At 39.5% G+C, this 19048-nt stretch overlaps 1 protein-coding gene across 3 annotated transcripts in view; it reads left to right on the forward strand.

Moving 5' to 3' along the window:
* COL8A1 (collagen, type VIII, alpha 1) overlaps window positions 1-19048 on the forward strand; it is a 153838-nt gene that overhangs the window by 127277 nt on the left and 7513 nt on the right. For all 3 annotated transcript variants that reach the window (XM_011962498.1, XM_011962499.1, XM_011962500.1), the window contains one exon: window positions 18066-18396. In XM_011962498.1, the coding sequence (XP_011817888.1) occupies window positions 18066-18396 (331 nt within the window). The remainder of the gene's footprint in view (window positions 1-18065; window positions 18397-19048) is intronic.

Below are 19048 nucleotides of genomic sequence, written 5' to 3' on the forward strand. Positions count from 1 at the left end.
CTAATTTTTGTATTTTTAGTAGAGATGGGGGTTTGCCATGTTGGCCAGGCTGGTCTCGAACCCCTGACCTCAGGCAATCCACCTGCCTTGGCTTCCCAAAGTGCTGGGATTACAGGCATGAGGCACCACGCCTGACCCGATAGACATATATTTTTGTAAAATGAATTTTCTTCATAGGTTATGGTGCTATTTGATTGTGTTAGAAGCCAGAACAAGTAGAATCCAACAGTAAGACTCTAGTATGGTTCCTCAAAAAAAAATCCAGAATATCATTATATGACAAAAAATATGTATATTTAGTAATTCTTGGCCTGCCTCAGAGTTCTTACAAATAACTCATCATTTTTTTCAGTGTGCACCTGTATAAGGCCAGGTACTCATAGAGATCATTCAAAAGCTATTTATGTTTGCTATGCAATGTCTTCCATTTGCATTCTTTGCAAGTCTTGTTCAGACTGATGTTAAAATAAGTTTGTTTTTTATGGATACACATCAAGGATTGGAGAGCAGAAGAAGCCTGATCACATGCTGGGAGATGGAAAGGAGCCAGCACGAGATTGTAAAAATGTTGGCAACTATTACCCAAGCCCAACATGTGTGTGTGGGGCTGTTCATATCCAGTCCAACACACGTGAACAGTTAAATGTTTTCCTGTTACTCATTTCACAGAGATTGAAACTGACACAGGGAAGGAGTCTGAGCAGTGAACTCCTCAGCTAGGCAAACCCTCTAGACTGTGAGTCATTCCAGGACAGGAGCCTCATTTTCCACTCATTAGTGAGTCTCCAGCACTTGTTGTGTCTCAGCACTTGCTAAGTACTGAAAAAGGTGATCAATGAATTAATTAATGAGTGAAAGCATTTCTCTGCTTTCCTCTAGTCTGAGACCTCCATTCTTCAAGTCGAGCGCTGGAATGGATCTGGAGGTTGTTGAGCAAACCAAAGTAAATGGCCAAGCAATGTTTATTAGGGAATATGTATGGAGGAAGAAACAGTAGTGGGTGTGAGGATCCCTTGTTACGTTGGCACATTCCTGGCTAGGGTCATACACAACGATCCAGCAGGCCTGAAAGTCAGACGCCATAAGAAGGCTCCTGCCCCATGGATTGTAAAGCATTTAAACTATATGATTAGAGAACCATCAGCCCTTCCCCTGATGTGATCAGGGATAAACTACTGATATGACATAGCAGAACCTGGACTCCGGTCTCTCATGGCTACTCATCAATCATGGCTAAAGAAAGCACCAGGCTGTTGGGTGCTCTCCCACCTGGCATATGAGAACCAAGTCTTATAACTCTAGCTATTTAACGTGGCAGGATTTGCCCCATCCATGTGCATGTTTGGGAAGCACAAGACCCTCCTCTGGCATGATGTGGGAAAAGAGGGCTGGGGTCCAAGCCTTGCCAATGACCAGGTCTGTTCATCTTATGTGTAAACTGTAACCAGTTTCCATGGAGCTTTGGTGGAGGACAATTCCTTTCCTGGGACGCCAGGCTGCAGGAGATTCCTCTTGAATACATTAACTCCTGTCTCTAAGTGGTGATGTGGTAGACACAAATTAATCATGCCATGATGGCCACCCTCTCTTCCCAGAAACTGTAAGAGAGGCTTTGTGATGAGGCTAGGCTTCTCTAGGGTTCCTGTTACCTTGTACCTCCATGTTATTCTCTACCCATTCCCAGCAAGGGTAGTCCACCTACATCTCCCAGACTGTCCCAGGCCCAATACTCCTAAATTTCCTGAGTCCCAGTTCCTTGGGCCCTGTTCTCCATTATAGATCAATCATCTGTCATACAACTCTTTGGACTGTGGGTAAGTCACTTAGCTTCTGTAGGCTTCTGGCTTTTCTGCTGCAAGATAGTCATAAAATCTGGCTATTGAGGAAAAGAGCCCTCCAAAAGAGGCATTACCGTCTAGTGTACTGTTTTCATTTATTCCTTATTTTGTTTGCTTACAATTCTGGAACTTTAATAGAAATTTCAGGCACACAGCAGACCTATGGAGGAGGTATTTTGAGTTTTAATGCCACCCTACTTATATCACATTGGCATTTCCTTCTTGCTTTACAAGAAGTTTGTCCCTGAACCAGTGAGAAGGAAGATGATTTTGATTCAGTGTCCCACTGTGGCCTCCGAAGGACATTAGTCTTCACTGTGTTTCAAGTTCAAAGTGATCTGATGAGACTGTAAGCACCAGATGGGACTCAGAAATCTGGGAAAGGGCAAAGAATCAGGGAAGCCACAGGAAAAAGAGAAAGGGGTAAAAAATAGAAAGTCTGACGAGGAAAGGAAGAAGGACTGGTTTCTTTGTATTTTTTTTTTTCATGTCTGTCTTTGCCTTGGATCGACATTGAGGCAGAAGTGACCTTTAACTTGTGCCTGAATCCTCTACAGCTCCTAGCATGGCAGTTCAAAATGTCTGTTGAATGGGACAAACAAGAAATCTAAAGTGGTGTGTGGTCATGAGCTCAGAGGAATGGGTCATGAACTCTGCCCCAAACTTCACTGAATGTCCCCTGGTTAGTTTCACTTTGTAAGCAAATAAAATAAGGAATAAATGAAAATGTTACCAGAAAGGGGTACCAGTCCAGATCCCAAGAGAGGTTTCTTGGATCTCACACAAGAAAGAATTTGAGGAAAACCCATAAAGTGAAATCAAGTTTATTCAGAAAGTAAAGGAATAAAAGAATGGCTACTCCATAGACAGAGCAGCAGCTTGGGCTGCTGCACTAAGAATACTTACAATTATGTCTTGATTCTATGCTAAACAAGGGGTGGATTCATGAGTAGTCTGGGGAAGCGGTGGGCAATTCCCAGAACTGAGGGTTCCTCCCCCTTTTAGACCATGTAGTGCAACTTTCTGAAATTGCCATGGCATTTGTAAACTGTCATGGTGCTTTTGGGAGTGTCCTCTATCATGCTAATGCATTATAACTAGCATACAACAAGCAGAGAGGAGGGCCAGAGGGCACTTTCGTCACCATCTTGGTTTTAGTGGATTTTGGCCAGCTTCTTCACCACAACTTGTTTTATCAGCAAGGTCTTTGTGACCTGTATCTTGTGCTGGCCTCCTATGTCATTCTTTGACTAAGAATTCCTTAACCTCCTGGGAATGCAGCCAAGTAGATCTCAGCCTTATTTTACCCAGCCCCTATTCAAGATGGAGTTGCTCTGGTTTGAACGCCTGTGAGAAAAATACTCCATTAGAGAGTAGTGCTTGTCTTGCTGGAATCTTTTCCTCAATACCCAGATTCTATTACGGTCTTAGAGCAGAGAAGCCACAAACCTACAGAAGCTGAATCACAGAGGCTGGTGGCGAGCTCAGGACAGACACCACATTTCCCAACTCTCAGAGTTAGAACTGTGAGATTCAGATGAATGAATAAAATATAAAAGATGGGGAAAGTAAAATAAATTGCAGACTGCACAAAGTTGAAATGGAATCATGACAACCAATCCTTAATCTGTTTGCTATTAGGGTGGAGAACAAGATTGCATTCTGTTCCTCTGGAATTCAGACACACTTTCTGATATTTAAAGGAATACAAGGAAAGCTCACACAGGCTGAGCTGGGTCTCTTTATAGTGTAAATATCTTTCCAATGGGGAAAAAAAATTACTGAAAGATGGTAAGTTTGTCTTCTGACAATATTTCCCAGACGTTTTTCTAGTGTTAACAAAGCTCTCTTGGAGTGTAACTATTTCTGAGGAGTGGTAACTTTAAAGCAAAAGGAAGGAAAATTTCAATAAGAACCAAGCTGCCCCGATTCTCCCTTTATTTTTAAACAGATCCATCAAAGGGCAGCTGACGGAAATATACTTAAGTGGCATTAATTCATCCTTAAGAGAACTCTCAAAGAGTTTTATTGCTACATAAGGGAAAGCTATAAACCAGCAGGAGAGGAAAGCAAAGAAAATAAGTCTGGGGAGACATCTTGTGTAAGAAAGTGAGCAGGTGGTCAATAACGTATCCTTGGCTGGTTTCCACAGCAAGGAGACAGAAATTCATGGCAAGCATGTGGCCCACAAAACAGACCATCACAGAGAAAAGAATTATGGAACTTTGCAAAATGCTGTTGAAGAGTTCACTTGAATATGAAATAATAAAATGCTCATCTCCCCTCCTTTTTATCAACACCCATCCCATTTCATGTTAATACTTGACTCCAATAACCTACTGCCTGACTATGTCCAATCCCTGGCATGATTAAAGACAACAACAACAAAAATAACTAAGATAGGCAGGGCCAACAACATGAGTTTTTAGACCTAAAAGTAACATTGGGGTCACTTAGTCTAACAATCCTGGTTTTACAAACAAGGAAATGGGTCTTAGAGGTTACTTTTGTAGAGACAGAGAGAACTTCAGAGATTTTTCCCTGCAATGAGAAGTCTTAAATTGCATATTCAGACTGGAGATTTAGGAAAATGCCTCTATGATCCTGTCATTCAGCTCAAGCTAAGCCTAAGACATTTATCATAGGTATAAAGAGAATCTTACAAGCATCCTGAAAATGAGTAAAAGTTATCACTGATCTCAAGAATATTTTACCATAGGTCAAACCTTCATCATTCTTTACAAGGCTTTTAAAATTAAAAAAAAAGCACTCTTTATTAATTTCTAAGAAAGAATGGCTCTTATGTAGGATTTTCCATTCTTGTAAGCTGTCAGGAGACCTCAGGACACAAAATCAGGAGAGTGAAAATGAAAACAGTAAGCAGTACTGTTTTCAGTAATGCTTCCTGAAATGAAAACAGTAATCGATCCAGTGTTCAGGTGCTCTCTCAGCCATCACACTACCAAGTACTTCAGTATTAGAAAAGGGGTAGGCAGGATGAAAATGGTGCCATCTGATAAGGATTTGTCAAGGCTACTTTGTGCACAGTTACGAACTAAGTGCAAAGAGAATTCCCAAAGGTAAAAGTTTGATTCTATTCCCCTAGACACTTGAGTGAGCTGTTACATGGCATGTCTTTCCCCAAACCAGCTTCTAGAATTTATCACCAAGAATTAGTTTTTCAAAATAAAATGCATTACAGATTTGCTTCACGTAGGGCGAAATTAATATTTGGTATTTCTTCTTTTTTTTTTTTTGAGACGGAGTCTCGCTCTGTCACCCAGGCTGGAGTGCAGTGGCCGGATCTCAGCTCACTGCAAGCTCCGCCTCCCAGGTTTATGCCATTCTCCTGCCTCAGCCTCCCGAGTAGCTGGGACTACAGGTGCCCGCCACCTCGCCCGGCTAGTTTTTTTGTATTTTTTAGTAGAGACGGGGTTTCACTGTATTAGCCAGGATGGTCTTGATCTCCTGACCTCGTGATCTGCCCGTCTCGGCCTCCCAAAGTGCTGGGATTACAGGCTTGAGCCACCGCGCCCGGCCAACCTTTTGTATTTCAACAAATGCCTATGGCTAAATATTGTTTGAGATTTATTTGGCATTTTAGATGTGAGGATACTACTTTTCACTGTGTATAAAAAGAAGTATATACTGAATTGAGTCTGTGTTTTTTCATACACAAAATTATGTAAAGGTCTATGGGTAAGGAATGAATCTTTTAGACATAACTCTTTAAATATGGTAAACAATAAATAAATGTTTGTTGTAGCAATATTATTATTCAAGTACCCCAAAACAGCGTGGAAAGATAAAGCTGAAAAGTGATTGTAAGCTGATGATTTTGCTGACCTAAGGTTTATATATATATTACTTGTGGATTTTACTTCCTTCAGCAGTAAAAGACAGCCTACATTCTGTAGTCACTCCCACAAGGGCAACCTGCTGCTATCACCTGGCAGAAATGTCTTCAGTTCTCTGAATTTCAAAGCCAAAGCCCTTTGCAGTTAATATAAAGAAGGCTCCCCAGAGTGGCCAGCTTTTCTAGGGGAAAGGGAGCAAGAAGAGATCCAGCCTTTGAACTAGTGTTTGCATGTGGCAAACAGGTGGGAGACACACTGCACTGAAATGGGCAAGCCGACACAATATTTGTTACTTACTTACTAGAAACTATATTTACCTTCCCTTTCTTCAGACACAGAGAACTTCAGAGATTTTTCCTTGCAATGGGAGGTCTTAAATTGCATACTCAGACTGGGGATTTAGAAAAATGCCTCCATGATCCTGTCATTCAGCTCAAGCTAAGCCTAAGATCTTTAACATAAATATAAATAGAATCTTACAAGCATCCTGAAAATGAGTAAAAGTTATCATTGATCTCAAGAACATCGAGCCAGGGGACAATCGGTCAGCCTAGTTTTTGAAACAGGTCTGGAACAGCGTAAAAACAAAAACCATTACCTTACAAATTCTTCAAGATGAAATTGCAGTGAAGTGTCATGGAACGTGTGCTCAAGATCCCATCTGTTATTACCACTGCTCCTCCTCCACCACCACCACCATTTTCTTTTTCTTAATTTAAATAATAGCTAACACAAGTGCTTACTATATCAGACACTGTTGTAAGCACTTCATTTGTATTAATTCCCTTAATCTTGTCAACAACCTCATAAGACAGGTAATGTTATCATCAGCAGCAGTTTATCAAAAAGAAACCAAGGCACAGACAGGTTAAGTAACTTGCTTAAGATTACACAGCTAATAAGTGATGGAATCAGGATTTAATTCAGGCAGTTTAGCTCAAACTTTCTGCTCTTGCTAACTTCGTCGCAAACTCTAGTCAGCCAACTGGACTAATTCATGCCCCTCACTACTTCCTCTAGGCACGGGGCCTCTACAACCCCCCACTTCCCATCTAATTCACTACCTTCATTTTACAGTTTAGTAAAAGGAGGCCCTGAAAGCTTTACAAGGATATCATGATAGAGAAGTATGCAGAGAAGACTCCAAGTCTCCCATATCCAGCTCAGTGCTCTACTCACACTCTAAGTCCTAAGAAATAACATTTGTGATCCATGTTTAGCAATGAAATTCCGTATGTTCTTATAAGTTCTGGTGCCTTGTAATGAGTTTTGCTCATAAAAAGAAAAGTCCTTTACACTCTCAGCGTCCTTAACTAATATATCCTGAAGACCTGGCATCTGTTACATAATACTCTGCCCTTTCCTTTCTCCACTTCCATTTTTCTTTGAAAAATGTTCAGTGGATTAACTGTGAAAACCTTATGATTTTTCCTCCCAGACACCACATCCATCTCTCTATCCCTCAAAATAAATTCCACCCCTTAAATAAATGGAACTTCCAATACCAAGATAGCTGTGGTTTGGTTGCTCTCCAAGCTTTGCCTTTGTTCAAAGGGCAGGATGTTACCACGCAGGCTAATTATCTAGATGGAGCTGTGGTTGAAAAGTGGTGGATTTTAGAGACTGTCCTCTCTGTGGATGATGATTTATCACAATTGAGTATTTTAGGCTTAGCCCCAGGTTTAGAACTAAATTTTTTCAATTTAAATTCATTGTTGGGAACGGTCCTGTGGAATGATTTCTGCTACTCTTGAACCATGCAACAAGGAAAGAACAAATCCACATTTTCACTGACCAAGAAATTGTCAAGATTTTTTAGCTCTTTTATAATTCAGAAATTGTGGACTAAATATTACAACTTTAGTAGGACTGCCATTCTGACTGAATGGTGTCTTTGTGTGTGGTGGTGGGTGAGGGGGTAGGAGGAACCAATTTTAGAAAACATTGAATAATTATTTTTGTTTTCCAAGTGCTATTGATATGATTTAATGTTCTCCCCATGTAAGATAGAAATCTTATGGCTTAACTTTTAATATCAAGTCATTTAGGGTTATATAATTCAAAATAACCTTAGCTAAATAAAACTTCAACAATTGGACCCCCAAGAAATGTACTATAAAATTTATATTTTATATAACATATTATAGTTGTTTGCTCTAAATAAATATTTTTACGATGTCCAGTTTAATGGATTACATTAGATGAAATTTCCCCACACATCTCTCCCTTGCAAAAGGCCTGAAAACACTTATTTTATATTGTGTTGGTTACACAAACTGTACTAGTGCAGAGAAAGCAGAAAGCTGTCCATGTAAATAACAGTGTTCCGCAGTCCTTCTAGAGCCATACCAAGAAGGAACTCACCTTGCCGTTTATTGCCAGGTCCAAGGAATGGCAAGGACCTTATTCTTGCAGAGCCCTCACAATCCCCTACTTTACTGTAGAGCTGCCTCTGGATGTTAGATCTTCCATTTTTCTTATAAAATTTCTGTTGCTCCTAAAGCATGACTATGTCACACTCATTAACTACCTATTTCCCCTTTCCAACGTGCATACTTTGTATTTATCATTCTTATGACTGGAAGCCTACATCAATATTTGCTGAATGACTGCAGGAATTTTTGAGCACACACATTGTAGGAAGTTTTTATCTTTCATAGCCACTTTTCAAAGGTTTCTCAGTAAGCTCCACATTTGTGTTCAACCTTTGAATGTGGTAAGAAAGAAAAAAAAAGTCATGTATTATTATTATTATTGTCCCTAAATCGTGTTTCTTATTTTCCCCTTTGGTTTCTGGACAAGTACAGCTTATTTGACCAGAGGAATATTTATGGGGGATAGGGGGTGTACAAACTCTCCATCCTTATTCCATAGCCAACTGTAAGAAGGGAGAGTGCAATATTGAAAAGTAACTGTAAGTATGAGATTGATCGAACTTTCTGACATACAAAGGCTTGAGTGCCTAAGTTGGAGATGGAGTCTTGCTCTGTCACCCAGGCTGGAGTGCAGTGGTGCGATCTCATTGCAACCTCCACCTGCTGGGTTCAAGCAATTCTCCTGCCTCAGCCTCCCGAGTAGCTGGGATTATAGGCATGCGCCACCATACCTGGCTAATTTTTGTATTTTTAGTAGAGATGGGGTTTTGCCATGTTGGTCTGGCTGGTCTCGAACTCCTGACCTCAGGTGATCCACCTGCCTCAGTCTCCCAAAGTGCTAGGATTACAGGCATGAGCCACTGTGCCCAGCCCCTAAAATTATTTATTTGTAAAGTGTGGATATGTTCTTCACATTCACAGTTACAAGAAAACTTTAGAAGTAGAAGGGACCTCAAAGTCATATAGCCAATGTTCTCATTCTGCAAATGAGGGAATTGATGCCCAGTCAGGATAGGTGACTTACTTGGGTCAGAACTAAAACTTAGGTATTTTCTGCTCTGAAAACAATGATGCTTTCATATTATGGAAAGAAAAAAATATATATTCTACTTTAGAATTTCTTTTTTAGGAATTTTCTCAAGTCTTTTATAAACTGTTTAGCAGCCAACACTATTCCAGTTAGAGAAACAAAAAAATTAATTGCAAACTTCAAATATGTGAGCTATTATTTTAAGAAAAATATTCTCCAGATGTTTCCCAACTCCTTTGAGAATGGAAAAAAGGCAATGAGCTTACAGTTCAGCAGAAGAGATTCAGATTAGATATTAGGAAATCTAATGTGAAATCCTACAATTGGTTACTAGGGAATATTGTAAAATCTCCTCTGGAGAACCTTTGGAATGTGGTGGTTGGCCATTCATTTCAGAGGCATTATGTGTGTGGCTCATTTCTAGAGCTGGGGGCACAACCTAATTGACTTCTCAAGTTTTGTTGGTCCCATGAGGTCATTATCTGACTATAGCTAGTACATGGGAGTAATTGGCTGCTCTCAATTACAGAATTCAGGATTTGTTAGTGAAACATATAATTTAGGCTGTTTTACATTTATAGCCATCCTGGTAGATGTAAATGAGCAGAATGACCAAAACCAGTGAATGTTTATTTGATGGTCTTGCCCACTACCTCCATGTGATTGATTGACCAGAATCTGACAGGCTTATTTATTTGGGCTCTCTATTAATCCATTTTCACACTGCTATAAAGAACTACCTGAGACTGGGTAATAAAGAAAGGGGGTTTAATTGACTCACAGTTCCGCATGACTGGGGAGGCCTCAAGAAACTTATAATCACGATGGAAGGAGAAGGAAAAGCAAGAACTTTCTTCACAAGGTAGCAGGAGAGAGAGAGAGAGCGTGCTTGCAAGGTACGGGGGTTGGGGGGAACTGCCAAACACTTTTAAACCATCAGATCTCATGAGAACTCACCATCATGAGAATGGCACAGGGTAAACCACTCCCATGATCCAATCACCTCCCACTAGGTCCCTCCCTTGACATGTGGGGATTATAATTTGAGATGAGATTTGGGTGGGGCCACAGAGCCAAACCCTATCAGGCTCCATCTCAGCATATTTACCTTGCCAGTGGCTTTGTGACTTAATTAATATTTTAAGCTTGTATTCCTAGTCAGAAAAGCAAAGAGTAAGGAAGCCTGTCTAAGAGCTTGTCTTATGTAACAGAAGAATTCCTTATTTCACGCAAAAAGAGGGCCTTGATATTTGGAGGACAAGATGGAGAAAACTGACAGTACAGTTAGATGGATCTGTACCTTGTAAAACAAAGCTGGAACTTTGTCAGCTAATATATTGGATGGCAGCTCCTACAAGTAATCAAATAACAGTTTTCAATTTTTGACTCAGAATGTAACAGGAATAACTGTATACAGTCTTGAATTTCAGTAAAATAATCAATCCTATAAATATAGGATGGGGACATTATCAATTAGAAACTGAAATGTCAAAAAAGACCTAAGAAATGGATATGGGATTAAAGATATAATGTATCTGAAGTACAGTTATGTGTCATTTAACAATGGGAATATGTTCTAAGAGATGCACCATTAACTAATTTTGTCATTGTACAAACATCATGGAGTGTACTTACACAAACCTAGATAGTACCACTTGCTACATATCTAGGCTATGTGGCATAGCCTATTAATCCTACGCTACAAACCTATATAGCATGTTACTGTACTGCATACTGTAGGCAACTGTAACACAATGGTAAGCATTTGTGTATCTAAATATATCTAAACATGGAAAAGATAATGCATTGCACCACAGACAGTATGATAGCTAAGACCTCACTAGGCGACAGGAATTTTTCAGCTCCATTATATTCTTATGGGACCACCGGCATAAATACGGTCCTTTGCTGACTTAAGCGTCGTTATGCACCTCATGACTATATGGTACCTGGGACTTTTTTCCAGTAAATAAAAAAACAATGTTGAGATAATGCTGAGTTACTTACCTGAGAGTGATTGATCAATATAGTTAAAGAGTTGTTAATATCTCTAATACTAATCAATTTTGCAACAAAGGTACATATCCTTTATCAGATGACCCTAAGGTGGGCTTATTTGAAAATGATCTTAGCACGACAATAAAAGGTCATGTGCCCATCTTTTATCTTATGGCCAAATTTTGGGATTCATTTTCTCAACATGCCCTCCTTTCCTCCACCACTAATAGTAAGCTACATGTGCACCTCCATATATGAATCAAAAAAGGTAAGTCTCTCTAAAAGTTGCTTAGACAATTTAAAAAGCAACAAAACTGTACAAGATAATGAGCTGCTTTTTAAATGTTCCCATCATTATTAATATCCAAGTTAAAAATAGGAGGACTTTCTATCAACAACCTCTGTAGGCAGAATTTTAAATGGGGAGTGAAGCTGAATTCGATATTTTTGAAAGACCCCCTATCAACACACTAAGAATCTGGACTGTGAGGATCCATCAGTAAATACGAAGAAGTCAAATTCTTCTTGTCCTCAGAAAGCTTACAGTCATGTTTAGTCTAATGGACAAAAAACAACAAGAAAAAAAAGTAAGCCTGGTTACAGTCACATCTGACTTTGTATTTAACTTTAGGAGAATAATGATGATGGAGGTGGGGAAGCCTTCACAGAAGCGGCAGGAATAGAGTTGGTCTGGAGGAAAGAAGGTGTGATAGGCTGAGTTGTGTCCCCCAGAATGCATATGTTGAACCCCAAGTACCTCAGAATGTAAGCGTATTTGAAAATAGGGCCTTTAAGAGGAAATTAAGTTAAAATGAGGTCACTAGGATGACCAGTGTGGCTGGTAAATAAGAAGAGGCAAGCAGGACACAGACATATGGAGAAAAGACTGTGAAGACGCAGGGAGGTCTTATGTTCGTCTTATGTGTAAACTGTAACCAGTTTCCATGGAGCTTTGGTGGAGGACAGTTCCTTTCCTGGGAGGCCAGGCTGCAGGAGATTCCTCTTGAATACATTAACTCCTGTCTCTAAGTGGTGATGTGGTAGACACAAATTAATCATGCCATGATGGCCACCCTCTCTTCCCAGAAACTGTGAGAGAGGCTTTGTGATGAGGCTAGGCTTCTCTAGGGTTCCTGTTACCTTGTACCTCCATGTTATTCTCTACCCATTCCCAGCAAGGGTAATCCACCTACACCTCCCAGACTGTCCCAGGCCCAATACCCCTAAATTTCCTGAGTCCCGGTTCCTTGGGCCCTGTTCTCCATTATAGATCAATCATCTGTCATACAACTCTTTGGACTGTGGGTAAGTCACTTAGCTTCTGTAGGCTTCTGGCTTTTCTGCTGCAAGATAGTCATAAAATCTGGCTATTGAGGAAAAGAGCCCTCCAAAAGAGGCATTACCATCTAGTGGACTGTTTTCATTTATTCCTTATTTTGTTTGCTTACAATTCTGGAACTTTAATAGAAATTTCAGGCACACAGCAGACCTATGGAGGAGGTATTTTGAGTTTTAATGCCACCCTACTTATATAAGTCTATAAGCCAAGGAGAGAGGCTCCAGCAGAATCCAACTCTGCCAATATTTTGCCCTTGAACTTCAACGTCTGTAAAACTGTGAGAAAATTAATTTCTATTGAGCCACCCAGTCTGATATTCTTTGTTATGACAACCATAGAAAACTAACGGTAGGACTGAAATCTACAGAGAAATAAAAGGAAAATAATTATCTTCCAGGAAAAAATAATATGGTAAATAAAGAATTCAAAATGAGGTCAGGCATGGATGAAGAACATACTTTTGAAATGAGTCTGTATTAGTGAAAGGTACCTTCAACTAACATTGTAGTACATAGGACCCTCCTTTTTTCCCCATACATTGTCTTAAGAGAGAGAAATTTCTCAACCTTCACATCTGTATCCAAAATTTACTTCCTCAGATGTCGTTTCCTACTATTCTTTCCAAAACATTGGAGTGCTTCCACTCCGTCATTCTTGATCCCTTTACCCTGCTACTAAACACTGAATGTTTATGTTAAACTCCCCAAATTCATATGTTAAAATATGACCCCCACCAAGTGATGATACTAGGAGGTGGGGCCTATGGGAGATGATTAGATCATGAGTGCAAAGTCCTCAAGAATAGAATTTGTGCTTCTATAAAAGAGACTCCAGAGAGCTCCCTTGCCCCTTTTATCACGTAAGGACACAGCAAAACGGTGTCATCTATGAACCAGAAAGTGGGTTCTCACTAGACAACCAATCTGCTGGCACCTTGATCTTGAACTTCCCAGACTCATGAACACTAAGAAATTGCTGTTCTTTATAAGCCTATAGTATTTTTGCTATAGCAGCCCTAATAACTAAGACACCCACAATTGCTTTTTCACAGCACTCAAATCTGAAATTATAAAATTTATTTTTAACGTTTATCACCTATCTGTCCACACTAGAATGTGAGTTCAATAAGACCTCCACTCTCTAATTCACCACTGTATCTCCAATACTCAGAACATTTCCTAACAATTTGTAAGTGTTCAATAAGTATATCTAATGAATGAATTGCCCTGAGAAATACAATCAAGAGAGAATTTTCTTTGAGAGGCATGGAAAAAACAGGAAGGCAATTCTGGTGAACACTGGAAGAGGTTTCTGCCTGACCTTCCCTTCCTTTAGGGTGGCAAATCTGAGGCTCTTGAGAGACTACAAATCTTGTACAAGTAGGAGGCACAGAGGACCAGCCCAGTGGCTGATTAGAGAGGCTTGTACACACCACACACAACAGAGACACACATAGGCTGGGCGCAGTATCTCACACCTGTAATCCCAGCATTTTGGGAGGCCGAGGCAGGTGGATCACGAGGTCAGGAGATGGAGACCATCCTGGCTAACACGGTGAAACCCCGTCTCTACTAAAAGTACAAAAAATTAGCTGGGTGTGGTGGTGGGTGCCTGTAGTCCCGGCTATGGGAGGCTGAGGCAGGAGAATGGCGTGAACCTGTGAGGCAGAGCCTGCAGTGAGCGGAGATCGCTCCACTGCACTCCAGCCTGGGCGACAGAGCGAGACTCTGTCTCAAAAAAACAAAATCAAAAACAACAAACAGAGACACGCACACATACACAAAGACATGCTGTGTTAGCCTATGTGAAAGGGAAAGTTGGATTCAAGGCAAGGACCAACAGATTAAATGTTTAAACATTCTTCTGTATAGTAAGCCAAAATATCATGAGGATAAATGTACAAATAGAATGCTGAGGAGCATCCAAAATAATATATCTATCACATTATTCTGTTAATATATATATCATATTACCCTGTTATATACATTACAGGTGATATGAGGAATCTGAAACCCTCTGAAGCCCTGCCCAAATGTAGGAAGCCATTTAGCACTGTTCAAGATGTCTAGGATTGGTAATTCTTGACACATGAATGAATGACTGCCTTGGTTCAGGTGTTCTTTTTCTAAATCATTTTTAACAAGTACATTTAATGGCCATTACTGTTTTATTCATGTTAGGTTATCATTATTGCAGTTAACCTCACATTTACTTTGCTAGTATCCTTCTCTGAAAATGTTTGACATTTTAGTTGGTTTTGATTTGTCTTTCTGGTCATACTCCATTAATAATAACTTAAATGTGAATAGTCCTTTGCAGCTTACAAAGAATTCATATTATCATTTGTACCTCTGAACAGCTCTGAGGGATAGACAGAGATTATAATTTCTATTTTATAGGTAAGAAAACTGAGGCTTAGTGAAGATAAGGGACTTGTCCAAGGTCATAGGCATGAAGAATGGCAGAGTCAAAACTTAAATACAAGTCTTTTGACTTATTTGACAGTGCTTTTGTCATATGACATGACACCCATCACTAAGCCAGCCTGGCTGGCAAAGAGTCAATGTTTACATATGTTTAGATATGCTTATGTTTAAGAACACAAACACACACACACCCAGCTGTCAAACAAATAGAAATCAAAGAAAATATTAAGGAGAACTCACAATATTATTGTGCTCCACATTCCCAGAAAGAGAGGCATGAAAACCCACTATCACAATTTCTTCCCAGCAAAAATTCGCAGGTTCCTTCTTTCTCGCCAGGTGTTTGTATAAAGTTACCCAAATTTGATGTTCTTTTTAGTGATTTGGGAGAACCATCACACCACTTTGACCACCAAAAATATCCTCAGGGACAGGAGAAAAATTAGTAGGAATAAGTAAAGTGGTAAATTCTAACCAGGGCCGTTACATAAATATTCAAGTTAAAACTGAACAAAGTTTATTTAGATAAAGAGCCAGAGAAATGGCAGATGGCAGACCTAAGGAGCTGGTTTACAGGAGAGAAAGGCCAAGCCTATGAGAGGAAATAATTCAACTGGTATTCTTCCAGGCATTTCACCTCCTTCCAGTTTTCCAGTATTTCATTAGATTGTCCTGGTTTAAAGATTGTTAAGTATAATCCAACATATCCACTGAATTGATGGAAGGGTGAAGGGTCAAACATGCTAGCTTATTATTAAAGACTTTACCACAAGTCTGGGGTTCAATAACCAAATTCATTCATCCCCAAAAGTAGAATTAAGCACCAGCTTATACATTACCAGATATTACCACACATTTCTGGTATGGACTAACACTTTCAGATCTCTATAATAATGTCTTGCAGACATTGAATGTTAGAGCTAAACAAGACTTAAGAGAACCTCCAAGTCTTATTTTAATAAATGAAGAACTTAAATCTGTTTAGATACACATAACTAGATAAGAAATAAGTACTGATCTTTGAATGAAAAAAGCAAAAAATAGAAGTGTGTATAGTATACTGCAACTTATGTTTGAAAGGGATGTATATTATATGTGCATATCCACAGACTATCTGAAAAATATGAGGAAAAATTGTTGCTTCAAATATAAGGGATTTTAGATACTGGAGAACAGAAGTAGGAGGAATATTTACTTTTTGAAAGATATCCTTTGCCTCTCAATAACAGTTTACACATCTGTCACCCCTACTAAGAGTACAAGCTCCTTGATGGTAAGGCCCACTGACCATATTATATTCATCTTAGTATTCCCAAATGGGCCTAGCACCTGTTTTTTCATTTTTCCAGAGGAAAAATGATTAGTTAGTATATTTAGAAAAATTGTAAAGCATTGAACTTTGTGATAGGGATTCATTTTAAGTCTTTTCTTAGGTGCTTTTTATTAACCAATCTTTTTGTAGCCTGTTTACACTCTTGGCATTACCCTTGATAGGATATTGCAAAATCAACGCACATTTTCTAAGAAGTGGAAAACTATGACCCAGAATTAAGTAAGACAAAAGCAAAGAAAACAACTCCTGTGAGAATGGAAATTGAATATAGACAGAAGTTTTTTCAAAGTTTTCCAGAAGATACTTACATTAAACATTGTGAGAAACTTGCCACTTCTCTCTCTCTCTCCAGCATTATGATGACATGGCCCTTAAGATTCAAATTTTCATTAAGCCCCTTAATAAAGTGTGAGCATGCAATGGGTGTATGCCTAGTGTTAGTACTACAGGGGACAGGGCTGGGCAGGCAGAAGACTGAACAGACCTATGTGTGTACCACACTTGCCCTCTAGTGTGCGTTTGCCAACAATGCACTTATCTGGCTGTCTGGTTTTAGGCCTAGGGCGTTTCCAAACAGAGGTCTTTTCAAGCTGGTTTTTATAAACAGATAAGCCCCATTTATATTAATTCTGTTTACTGCCAATTTGTAAAGAGTGCTATTAATGGGCTTAGAAACAGCATATTCTTATCAATAGTTAAACATCTCCCTCGTATTTATACAACTAATTTGCTTCGTAAACTCCTTTCTTTCATGAAAGAACAAAAATAGACTTTAACAGTCCAATTAACCAATTGCTAAACTAATGAATTCATAGTATTTAAATACAAGAAATAAAGGTGCATAATTATGACAGTGATTTTTAAAATATTTCACACTCTTATATGAAGAAGCATTTTTCTCTTCAATTCAGAAGACTTCTGCAGTCTTTGTTGCAGTTTGCTCTTTACATTTACATTTGTTTGTGACTACATCAAAGCAGCCCTCATCTGGCAGATGAAAAATCTCTACTGTAACATAAAGCCTATAAATTATTAACTGTTTCCATTTAGAATATAATTTTGGCACTTACTAACAAAGCCTAACTTGTCACCAGTTTCGCCTCCTTTTATCAGAATGTATTCTGTTAGGATTAGATTTCATGCAAATGTAGACTGCCCAAACCAACAGTGGCTTAAAGAAGACAGAACTTCACTTCTCTCTTGGGTAAACAAAGTCCAGATTTAAGGATTGGTATGGCATCTTCTATTCAACCAGGACTGAGGTTTCTTCTAGCTTGTTTTGTCATCCTCTGTGCACTGCATTCACCTCATGGTCCAAGATGTGTGGTCCCTTAATAAAGGGACCTAAAAAATATGTTTTTAAATATGTTTTAAAATATTCCCTAAAAAAATATGTTTCCAGCAACATATCAGCAATCCAGCCAGAAGGAAGGAGGAAGGGGAAGACATGTCCACTCCTTTTTAGGATTCTTCCTGGAAGGTACACCCATGACAACTACACACAATTGGCCAGAATGGCTGAAATGGCCCTGCCTGGCTGAAATGTCTTCATTCTGGGCTGCTCTACTCCCAGGTGAAGATGGGAAAACAGGGGAAGAAAGGCAGAATCGATATGGGGGACAACCAGCAGTCTCTCCCATAGTCTGTGTTCCCACCAATTGCCTTTATTTGACAGATTCCACTCTTCTCTATTTTTCGTTTGTTTGTTTTCTATAGAAAGGTAGCATTTTCCTTTTCATTTGCCTTCTATCATGAAGTTCTGCTGTTAAAGACTGTTTCCCTTTTATTCCCCACTTCTATCTCTAAATAAACTCAAGTCACCTGGCCTTGCAGAGTTTCACCAAGCTGGTGCGTTGGTTCCTCCCACAGGTGATGGCTGTGCTGCCTGGCCCTCGGCAGCTGCTGCGAGTGCTGCTTACCATTTCCCTGAGCTCCGTCAGGCTCATTCAGGCTGGTGCCTACTATGGGATCAAGCCGCTGCCACCTCAAATTCCTCCTCAGATGCCACCACAAATTCCACAATACCAGCCCCTGGGTCAGCAAGTACCTCACATGCCTTTGGCCAAAGATGGCCTTGCCATGGGCAAGGAGATGCCCCACTTGCAGTATGGCAAAGAGTATCTGCACCTACCCCAATATATGAAGGAAATTCAACCGGCGCCAAGAATGGGCAAGGAAGCAGTACCCAAGAAAGGCAAAGGTAATATCATACTCCCAGGCTGTTATAAAACAACAGCTTTCCCAACCTCTAAATTATGGGATCAGAGGGGGAAGATCTATTTGAGAAACTTTAGTTTTAGAATTTGTTATTGGCATTTTTAAAATGCCTGCTGTGTTCTAAACCATATTCTTGAAAAGTTCAAACCTTAAAGATACAGATAAGATTACCATTTATGTTTTGCTTTATTATTTTAACTAGCATCAGATTAAATAAAATATGTTAAATCACAAATAGTCTATCCTCTTATTATTTATTTATTCAAACATTCAGCAACTATCTATAGGGAGCACCTATTTGTGTCAGGCTCTGGGTCAGATGCTGGGAGCTAAAGCAGTGAAAACAAAGAAAGGTGACAAGTCAGTCTTCTGAACTAAGAGAACAGTGTTGTAAGGACCTGCTGTGTTAAAAGAAAAGTCACATGAAAGCATTTTGCGAACAAAGTTTTAGATAAGTGCAAGTGTTTTTAATACTACTCTAATTACATATGTCAATCAATAGATCAACAGAAGGAAACTAAGAGTACAGACTGCATCTAGGGATGACACCTGAAAATCTCTCCTGTTGCTTTCTTGGCATATTTATTTAGCACCTGCAAAATGCCCCTCAGTGTGATAGACACTTGACAATAAAT

This window comes from Colobus angolensis, unplaced genomic scaffold, assembly GCF_000951035.1.
Source record: "Colobus angolensis palliatus isolate OR3802 unplaced genomic scaffold, Cang.pa_1.0 Scaffold592, whole genome shotgun sequence".
In the NCBI taxonomy this organism is placed as follows: Eukaryota; Metazoa; Chordata; class Mammalia; order Primates; family Cercopithecidae; genus Colobus; species Colobus angolensis.